General features: G+C 31.1%; 2 protein-coding genes across 2 annotated transcripts; both read right to left on the bottom strand.

The window, feature by feature from the left end:
• Positions 1–591: 591 nt before the first annotated feature.
• LOTGIDRAFT_170491 (hypothetical protein) lies at positions 592–1,635 on the bottom strand (the record flags this gene model as incomplete). The annotated part of the gene is made up of 2 exons (XM_009069147.1): positions 592–1,435; positions 1,595–1,635. 2 exons carry the CDS (start codon positions 1,633–1,635, stop codon positions 592–594), a joined length of 885 nt encoding a protein of 294 aa, XP_009067395.1.
• A 2,042-nt stretch (positions 1,636–3,677) lies between these two features.
• On the bottom strand, positions 3,678–3,830 carry LOTGIDRAFT_135643 (hypothetical protein; the record flags this gene model as incomplete). Its single annotated transcript, XM_009069148.1, has 1 exon — positions 3,678–3,830. One exon carries the CDS (start codon positions 3,828–3,830, stop codon positions 3,678–3,680), a length of 153 nt encoding a protein of 50 aa, XP_009067396.1.
• Between the last annotated feature and the right edge of the window lie 7,052 nt (positions 3,831–10,882).

Here is a 10,882-nt window from a genome sequence, read left to right on the forward strand (position 1 = left end):
CACCCTGGCTCTCATACCAAAAGTAGCACTGGACATCTTTGCTAACAATGTCGTAAATTGTAAAATTGTGGCATCCTAACTTTGTTTTATAACAAAGAGCACTGGCATTGAGTTTAGGTGAGAGAAGTAGAGCCTGGAGATCCATTGTAAGAACAACAATTGATGGATCATCTGTTGCTCGCTGTTTATCGCGATTCTTCTCAGCTCGTGCTTCCTCCTTTGCTTTGATATGTTGGATATAAACTGCTTCATCAAGGTTTTTAGCTTCGTAAGAACAACATGTGTCACATCTGTCTTTTTTTGGTGAAAACAGAGCCAAATTCAGGAGATTGAAAACCTCAAAAAACAGTTTTCGTCCACATAAAACCTTCCCATTGTCTAAACAATCAGACTTATACACCTTATATAATTCTGCCGAAGTACCAAACACGGGTTCGAGGTAATTTTTCGTACTGCTTGATCTACAATAGTGTGACGGTAGTTTTGGCAGATTTTGCAAAAAAGCTTTAGCACTATCTGATTTGATGGTATCGCCTGTAGAACGACGTTTGCCCGGTGATTTAGTTGGTATACCGGTATCATCTGTATTGGCTATCCATGCATAAAAACTGTCTTTTCTCCCAGACAAAGAGTTGACAGAAACAATGATTTGCAGACTTGTAATTTCTCATTATCTTTCTTCAAGAAATACTTATTTGAACCATTTCGTCTGTATTCTGCATCATCTTTGGCAACAGTTCTTTCCTTTACACTCTCTCTATCTACCAAACTATTCACAAAAATTTTCTTCTCTTTCCAGTCCATATTTTCCCAGAAACCAGTACAAATTTTCTGTCGATCATCATCCGTTAAGTCACGACAACGATTTCTTTTCTCGCACGTTTTAGTACATTTTCTTTCTTTTAGTTTTCTGCTACCTTTATCTGAACTGTAAGTAAAATGACCATCAATTTTCTTGACACCTTTATATGGTTTGCCTTCCATCCTTAAACGTTTATTGTGTTGTCTACTCCAATTTTGAGGACCCATTTTGCGTTTTATCCGACCTACTGGTTCAGTTTGGTTATCACTTTGACTGTCACTTTGAGCATCATCTTCCACTGGAACATAGTCCGGATCACGAACTTCGTCATCCAAGTCATTTTCTGGTGAATTAGGTCTAACAACATCTTCATCTGAACAACGGACAGTTGAACAATTATTCTTATTGGACTCTAAATTACAATTTTCTAAATTAATCAAATTTTCGAATAAATTATCAATGTCAATTTCTTCCGCGCAATCTTGTTCGCCAATTATACATTCTGACGTTAATGCTTTATCAACATTTGGAATAACACCATGATTTTGTAGAATTTCAACTACTGGTGATATCGGTCTTTGTGGTTTTTCAATAATCGGAGGGGAAGAGTGTTTGATGCCTCTGAATTGATCGCTTTGTGAAGGATTCGAATTTTTATGATTTTATTAACTTTTGATAACAGTGACGAGTTCAAAGATATTTCGTGACTGTGCAGGTTATTGTAAGTCATGTTAACTACGTTTGAGGTCTCAAATGAATAAAAATGCATGGAAGTTTTATAGAAATACTTACTTCTTTAGTGTAAACAAATGTCTGTCGTCTGCTAAAAACATGTGGTCGAGTTACGAGGTTTTAACTGTAATTTTTTAAGCCAATTAAAATTTCGAGTATTTGTCACATGCTAATATTATTAATTCTAATTGGACTAGAGTTGCGACGTTTTTACACAAGGTGTATTAACGGTATTAGATGTAAACAATAACATAAAATGATTTTGACCAAAATCGAGATACGAGGTTTTAGAAGCGCAACGACGATATGTGTGTGACCTTGTCAACTTAGACCCATTGTCACGGGAAAAAAAATAACAATTGATCTTTAATTTTAAAATGACTTTGGTGATACGTGGAATATGCCTTTAGGAATTAAATATGAGTTAGGACTTAGAAAGCAAATAAGAATGTGAGGATGATCGTATGTATTCTAACCCTTGCTATATATATCATTGAGCTCTGTTAATCTTTGAGTTTGAGTTAACCTACCGTAATTGAATAATGCAATACCTTCAATGAAAGTGTGTTTTTATATTTATCAATTTGTTTAGCCTTTTAAAACAACGTCACTTCTCAATTCTCTATAGGCCAACGACTCAATTGTACAAACAAATGCGTTTATATTATAGATGATATCGTGTCAAATATACGGGATGATAATGGTGTCTGTGATGTGCCAAGTCTGACTTCAAATTTTTCGTAAACAAGGGGTGCGCATTATACACGGGTAAATGGATTTTTTCCGATTTTAATGGGAAAAGGAAGGGGTGCGCATTATATTCGGAAATATACGGTAACAGATTAATGACATAGATGATATTAATTAAAATTCAGTCTCAATTCAATAATTAATTAAAAGTAGTGGGGATTCTTTGTCATTAAAAGGATATTTTTAGCAATATCATGATGTTTCTGTAATATAATTAATTTTTCATCTATAAAGCATTTAATGCAAAAATTAAAAAGAAATTAAGTTGCGAAATAAGTAGAGTAATTAAAAACAAAAAACTAATTTCAAAAGAGGTTTTATTTTTTTTTTGTATCTAATTTTGCATGGTTGTTTACAATTTCCTCATATTTTTCAGAAATATTTTGATCAGTGAAGAAAAACACCAGTTCTATTTTGTTGTTATTTTGATCAGTGAAGGAAAACATCAGTTCTATTTTGTTGTTTTTTTGATAAGGGGGGGGGGGGGGAAACATCAGTTCTATTTTGTTGTTATTTTGATCAATGAAGAAAAAAACTCCAATTCTATTTTGTTATTATTTTGATCAGTGAAGGAAAACATCAGTTCTATTTTGTTGTTATTTTGATAAGGGAAGAAAAACATCAGTTCTATTTTGTTGTAATTTTGATCAGGAAGGAAAACATCAGTTCTATTTTGTTGTTATTTTGATAAGGGGGGGAAAACATCAGTTCTATTTTGTTGTTATTTTGATAAGGGAAGGAAAACATCAGTTCTTTTTTGTTGTTATTTTGATAAGGGAAGGAAAACATCAGTTCTATTTTGTTGTTATTTTGATAAGGGAAGGAAAACATCAGTTCTATATTGTTGTTATTTTGTTCAGTGAAGGAAAACATCAGTTCTATATTGTTGTAATTTTGATAAGGGAAGGAAAACATCATTTCTATTTTGTTGTTATTTTGTTCAGTGAAGGAAAACATCAGTTCTATATTGTTGTAATTTTGATAAGGGAAGGAAAACATCAGTTCTATATTGTTGTTATTTTGTTCAGTGAAGGAAAACATCAGTTCTTTATTGTTGTAATTTTGATAAGGGAAGGAAAACATCAGTTCTTTATTGTTGTAATTTTGTTCAGTGAAGGAAAACATCAGTTCTTTATTGTTGTAATTTTGATAAGGGAAGGAAAACATCAGTTCTATATTGTTGTAATTTTGATAAGGGAAGGAAAACATCAGTTCTATATTGTTGTTATTTTGATAAGGGAAGGAAAACATCAGTTTTATATTGTTGTAATTTTGATAAGGGAAGGAAAACATCAGTTCTATATTATTGTTATTTTGTTCAGTGAAGGAAAACATCAGTTCTTTATTGTTGTAATTTTGATAAGGGAAGGAAAACATCAGTTCTATATTGTTGTTATTTTGATAAGGGAAGGAAAACATCAGTTCTATATTGTTGTAATTTTGATAAGGGAAGGAAAACATCAGTTCTATATTGTTGTAATTTTGATAAGGGAAGGAAAACATCAGTTCTATATTTGTTGTTATTTTGATAAGGGAAGGAAAACATCAGTTCTATATTGTTGTTATTTTGTTCAGTGAAGGAAAACATCAGTTCTATATTTGTTGTTATTTTGATAAGGGAAGGAAAACATCAGTTCTATATTGTTGTTATTTTGATCAGTGAAGGAAAATCAGTTCTATATTGTTGTTATTTTGTTCAGTGAAGGAAAACATCAGTTCTATATTGTTGTTATTTTGTTCAGTGAAGGAAAACATCAGTTCTATTTTGTTTTGTTTTTTTATCAGTGACAGGAAAATAGTACATTATATCTAACATTTACAATTGCAATTTTCAAACCTCAATTATCAAACATTATAGCATTTCTCAGAAAGACCTCTGTTAGGGTTATAGGTGACCCCTTATGGAAATTTTCGCCAACATTGCCATTTCACTTAGTTTCGGGGTTGAAAGACAATAAACATATTTTTTCAAATTATTACAATGATGTCACTTTAAATTCTGCACAAAAACTGAGTTGCTGAAGTTACATATATTTTCCACTATATCTTGTGTTATAATGGAACATTTCAGAATTAAAAAAAAATAATTTTCCTTTCAACTAATCAAGAACTTTTCATTTGTATATCTTAGCTGATTTTTTCTGATAACGAAGTAATTATAAGACACGTCAAATGAAAATGCATCTTATATTTGTTTTTAGATCTTTTAGTAATTACTACTACTATGTTTCTTTTTATATTCATTCACTGATAAAAGCATTTACAATATTCTGAAAAAAGCAAGTGGAAAAAAGGATCATAAAATCACAATGATATATCACATAAGTCGTCATTTAATTAGTTTTTATCACTAAAGTTTATTGCGAAATTCTAAGAACATCAAAAACTTGATCAATGTACACTTTTTATTGCCCTCATAATAAGATAAATGATCAAAAATTAACTTAGTTTCTTTGAATCAGTGTAAATTTAACCTATTAATTGACACACCACATGTGGTTGGCCACTGTACTGTGGAGTCATTGTTGTTCGTAGAATTATCCAGGTTAGAAAGTCAAAATGACTTTTTTTTTTTTTTTTTTGAGACTCTACCATAAATAAATAAGATATATATAGTGAAATCCCTAGCATGAGGTATTTTTGAACAAATTAAGCAATTTTAATACAATATCGCAAATGGCAAGCCATGACCTTTTTATCATCAGTATCATCAGAAGACTAATTGCTCCGCTGTAATCATATCTAATGAAAAGTGGTATCAGGTGTCTAGAAGATTAATCATACCCTGCCTGGCGTCACACCTATCTCATAGGCATGCAAGAATTCTTAAAGTCACAAAATTAAAAACTTAGTGCCAAATCACTATACTATTATATAGACCAATCTAGTTGATGTTTACATTAAAAAATCTTTTAACTCTGTTAATTTAGATTGATTACTAATCATATATATAGAATTTTTACACATTAAAAATTGTGGCAAACTGTACAACTGGAACCAAACCTAGGGGAAACCAATGAAGTTCAAGCAATTTTAATATGTGACATCGCAGGTGAATATTTGAAACAATACTCAAATTTATTTATGTTTATATATACTCTTACCAAGATTTATCAAAATAAGTTATAAAAAATGGCTTCAAAATCACAATTGTATAGTAATTCCTAGAGGATTCATACTTAAATCAAGCAAACAATTTGATTAGTATTAGAAATCTCTAGAGATGTTCACATTTAATTTATTAATAGTTGAAATTGTCAGTATTATAGCTTGACTAGATATTATATTTCCTTTAAAATCAGGTGATATTAAACGGTATTCCATGGCTATTCAATCAATTTTGTAACATTCTATGAGAGTTTGTCTTATTTTTACAAATATCTTAACAATCTTGGATACAGTTCTCTACATATATCATTAAATAGCTGATAAAGCTCCATTCCAATTTATAGTCAGACATCAGTGGTTCTTGCATTTGCATAAAATCTAAGTGTTTTATTACATCACGATTGTAAAACATTGTATTGTTATTGTAAATTTGTAAACATCTGTGATTCCTGTGTCAAAAACTATTTAGTTGAAATAGCAAGTTATGTCTTACCAGAATTGGAATTAGCAAATGAAGGCTATACACATAAAAAGTTAAGAAAATGTCACAGCTTTTTTAGATAACTAAGTAGTGTTCTTTAATCAAATTATTAAACTGAGTAGTTTTAAATAAAACTCACTATCAATTTTCTACTATTATTAGGTATGATTACTGAGTAGTGTTCTTTAATCATATCATTAAACTGAGTAGTTTTAAATACAACTCACTATTAATTTTCTACTATTATTAGGTATGATTACTGAGTAGTGTTCTTTAATCAAATTATTAAAACTGAGTAGTTTTAAATAAAACTCACTATCAATTTTCTACTATTATTAGGTATGATTACTGAGTAGTGTTCTTTAATCATATAATTAAACTGGGTAGTTTTAAATACAACTCACTATCTATTTTCTACTATTATTAGGTATGATTACTGAGTCGTGTTCTTTAATCATATAATTAAACTGAGTAGTATTAAATACAACTCACTGTCAATTTTCTACTATTATTATGTATGACTACTGAGTCGTGTTCTTTAATCCTATCATTAAACTGGGTAGTTTTAAATAAAACTCACTATCTTTTTTCTATTATTATTAGGTATGATTACTGAGGAGTGTTCTTTAATCATATAATTAAACTGAGTAGTTTTAAATACAACTCACTATCAATTTTCTACTATTATTAGGTATGATTACTGAGTCGTGTTCTTTAATCCTATCATTAAATTGAGTAGTTTTAAATAAAACTCACTGTCAATTTTCTACTATTATTAGGTATGATTACTGAGAAGTGTTCTTTAATCAAATTATTAAATTGAGTAGTTTTAAATACAACTCACTATCAATTTTCTACTATTATTAGGTATGATTACTGAGTAGTGTTCTTTAATCATATAATTAAACTGAGTAGTATTAAATACAACTCACTATCAATTTTCTATCATTATTAGATATGATTACTGAGTAGTGTTCTTTAATCATATAATTAAACTGAGTAGTTTTAAATACAACTCACTATCAATTTTCTACTATTATTAGGTATGATTACTGAGTAGTGTTCTTTAATCATATAATTAAACTGAGTAGTTTTAAATACAACTCACTATCAATTTTCTATTATTATTAGGTGTGATTATTATCATTAGTTATTATCAAGTACTGACTTGTACAGGCATACATCATGAAAAGAATTAAAAGAAATTTTGAAACATTTGAAACTTTTAACTTTTGATCAGAGAATAGTGCAGCTCAAGTCACACAAACATGACCACACTAACAATTTCAGGACTAGTTTAAAACGTCTTTCAATATGAATACAATGCAAACTATGAATTCTAGCTGCTCATAGACAGTTCACCAGAGTTTATCAATTTTCTTACCCTTTTATGAAGATGTTATTATTGTTATTTAAGTTAAGTTATGTAAAGTTTAAATCTTAATTGAACTGAGTTGTTGGTGTTTAAAGACTAAAATTTGGATTACATAAGTACTTTGTCTTAAGTTTTGAACAATTGTGATGGTTGTTAATGATAATCAATGAAATCTAGTCATAAGACAGAGACAGACATTAAACATGATAAGAACATAGTAGACTAATCTCATGATCAAATACAATTTTCTTTACCAGTACTCTTCTTAAAAATTAATCATCTTGGTCTGTGGATTTGGCTATATTTGCTTGTTATATCTGATTTGGAAAACAAACTATAGTTTGTGGGTTACAACTATTAAGACATTTTTAAAATGAACTAGACATGTATTTTTTTATTTTAACATTAGTTATATATTTCCTTTGAAACTTAAAGGGATTGTAAAGAGGTTTTTTTATGTGTGTCGGGGACACTGATAGCATCAATTTAGACCATTTCAATTTTCATTGGGACGTCTGTGGTTCCTGTAATTTCACTAAAACTAATGTTTTTTATGACGTCAATAGAGGGAAACTTCATATATATATTAATAGTAGCTTCCTTTTTGCTATTATTTTGCACAGAATGACTGGTTTTATGCCAAAATAAATGCCATACTCTATTGGAAGTTGAAAGTCATCACCATATTACCTCTAGAAAGCACTAGCCAAGGCACCAGTCGGACAAACAGTGCCCTCACACCATAGCAATTACCAGTTGCATGTGGTTGTCTGAAACTTATTACACATTGTTGTTATTCACAACTATTCAACACTATAGTATGAGGGTCATTACAGAAATTTGATTATAGTAGTTTCTGCAACTTGAGGCTAAAGTAAAAGCACTTATAGACACATTACTGACTAAATCTTCATTCATTGCAGCTGACTCGAAACTGTTAAATCTGGTGCAGTGAGTTGGAAATGTCTTAAGGCAACACAACTTCCTGATTTCACAGCTCCTTGATAAACATGGTTCGAATTTAAAGTACCTGATAGACTTGAGGGATTTACAAATGGTAGATTTTAACAGACTATTCTTATATAGAAAAAACAGAAAAATAGCTTTAATAAGTGTTAAAAAACACACATTTTAAAGTAAAATGTGCCAATGACCTGAAACCATCAGTGACTATTACCCAAAATTTTCTAGAAGCCTTCTAAATTCCTAGATTATTCCAAAATAATACACTTACAAATGAGCTTAGTTGTTAAACTAAATGTCAGCGCCAACATTTTTCTGGATTTGTGCCTTAAAGAACAATTCTTCTTCAAACAGAAGCCATGTTAGTTCTGTCTATAAAACACTTGCTTGACTTCCTTTTGTTTACTCTCCAAACAGATTTGTTTCTTACAGGTTCCACTGTTGGGTATTGAGTAAATGTTAGTCTATTTTTAAAATGTCAGTGAACATAGAAGCTTTTGTTGAAATTGTTACATATTTCTTAATGAACGGAAGCCATTATAGATCAGAGTATGCTAACAGAGTATGCTAACGGGGCATCTTGCAGAAGTCTCAGAATAACTTTTGGAATCTAGAAGGATCATATTTCTGGAAGTTCAATATACTGATGTTAAACAATTAATTATTATTGTACATGCACATTGCATACTGTGGCTGGTATGTTTTAACATGTGTAAATACTGATGTTTGCATTTTATAAGTCCTTTTTCTGAGATATAAAACAAGCACATGCCAAGCAAGGTATGCCCACCTTTAACAGCAAATAAAGGGCTGTAACTCATCCGGGATATTTTTTGCGTTCACAAGCCAATTGCCAGGTTGAAGAATAAACTCTGAGACAAAAATCTTGTCCATACGCAAAGTCATTGTTCTGTTAGAATAAAATAAATCAAGTACAAACGATCAGAACTTCAAAACAAAACCAGAAATTCAAAACAACATTTGTGTTCTCTCTTTCCTCACCCTCTACCATGATAAATCAAAACCAGATAGTGTGTGATAATGCCATTTATTTAAAATGACGAAGGAATGAAAAAATAGCATAATAAACAAACAACAATTAAATAAACAATAAATCATAATGATTTATAAACAATATCATAAACTAGTTGGGCTTAATAAACCTACTATGCGCCAAACACATCACTGGACAAAGTGATGTCTAGCCCAACCCAAACCCTATCACACACAATCTGGGAGACGGAATCATTAATAAGAAGATGCATATATCATGAACAACATTGGCCCCCTCGTCAGACACAAGATATAACAAAAAACAAGATATTAGTAAATAAAAGATAGTTTAACAGATATAACATAATTAAAAAATTACTGCAAACTACGGTGTCAGTACCCTACAGTATAAGTTGCAAACTACTTTGTCAACATTCGAATATATAAACTGCAAACTACGTTGTCAGTACCTTAAAGCACATGCTGCAAATGACCTTGGTCTTATTAAGTTAACGTGAGAGAAGGGGTTTCTAAAGAGACAAATCGGGCAAGCGGACATATGATCTTACAGCATTACTACTCCAACGACCATCACCCGAATTGCATCCTCAGAATGACCCTTCATAAATGCTTAAGTGGCTGCTCCAATCCTGAAAGAGTGCAATTTATAAAGATCTATTGACAAACCGAGAAATGATACAAGCCTGCGCAAAGAATTATTAACAAACGAATATGATACAGTAGCACCATTAATAAATTGAAACAATGACCCGTTTGAATGCGGAAAATATTGAATATAATTAAACAAGGAACATGGAGCACAGGTTGCATTGACTGATTCAGAACATTGACAAGTTAAAAACAATTTTACAGGCGTGGTGGAATGTTTGTAATGCGACAAAACAATTTCTAATGAGGAAACTTTTTTCGTTTCCTTATTGAACAAGAATTCAACATTTTCAGTTTGAAGTATATTATGATAAGTCGAGTGAGACTTGAGCACGAGCTCACCTAAACGAAAAAATCCTGCAAAGGCTAAGTTAAATATAGCAGAGAGCAAGAACCTATCAAATTGCAATGTGACAACGATTGGAATTGCACGAATTAATTGAGTCAAAATTTTTTCTGTGATTGGCAACCTCGCATCTTTTGGAGAATAGAGGCGTTTGGCACCCTTTATTAACGATTTAACTAAGAAGGAATGAAGGGGTTCCGAAAAACCAAAGGAACGCTGTACATAAGAAATAACTGATGCATGTGACGCAATAGTACTTGGAGAATATCCAGACTCAAATAAAAAAGCTAAGAAATTTACTATTATAACTGCAGGAATAGGAAACCGAGGTGATAAATCACACGTACGGCAAAAGTCCAAAAACTGATTCCAAGAACGCAAGTAGGCTGCACGTGAATTACAGATAGAGAGGCTTGTATCAAATGCATAGCTATTGGACTTAAATGATCAAGAGATTCTGGAGCAGCAGATCTAGACGTGGCATTGTAAATAACATAAGAGACACACAAATTATCAGTCAATAACTTAACTTTATGATTACGCAACAGATGACCCCAAGTCTCAAGGGCTATCACAATCGGAAATAGTTCTAACACATTTATTCTAAACTCTCTTTGGGCTTCTGTCCATGTCCCAACAAACCATTTAGAACCAAACACTGCA

The sequence above is a fragment of the Lottia gigantea genome, assembly GCF_000327385.1.
Source record: "Lottia gigantea unplaced genomic scaffold LOTGIsca_99, whole genome shotgun sequence".
In the NCBI taxonomy this organism is placed as follows: domain Eukaryota; kingdom Metazoa; phylum Mollusca; class Gastropoda; family Lottiidae; genus Lottia; species Lottia gigantea.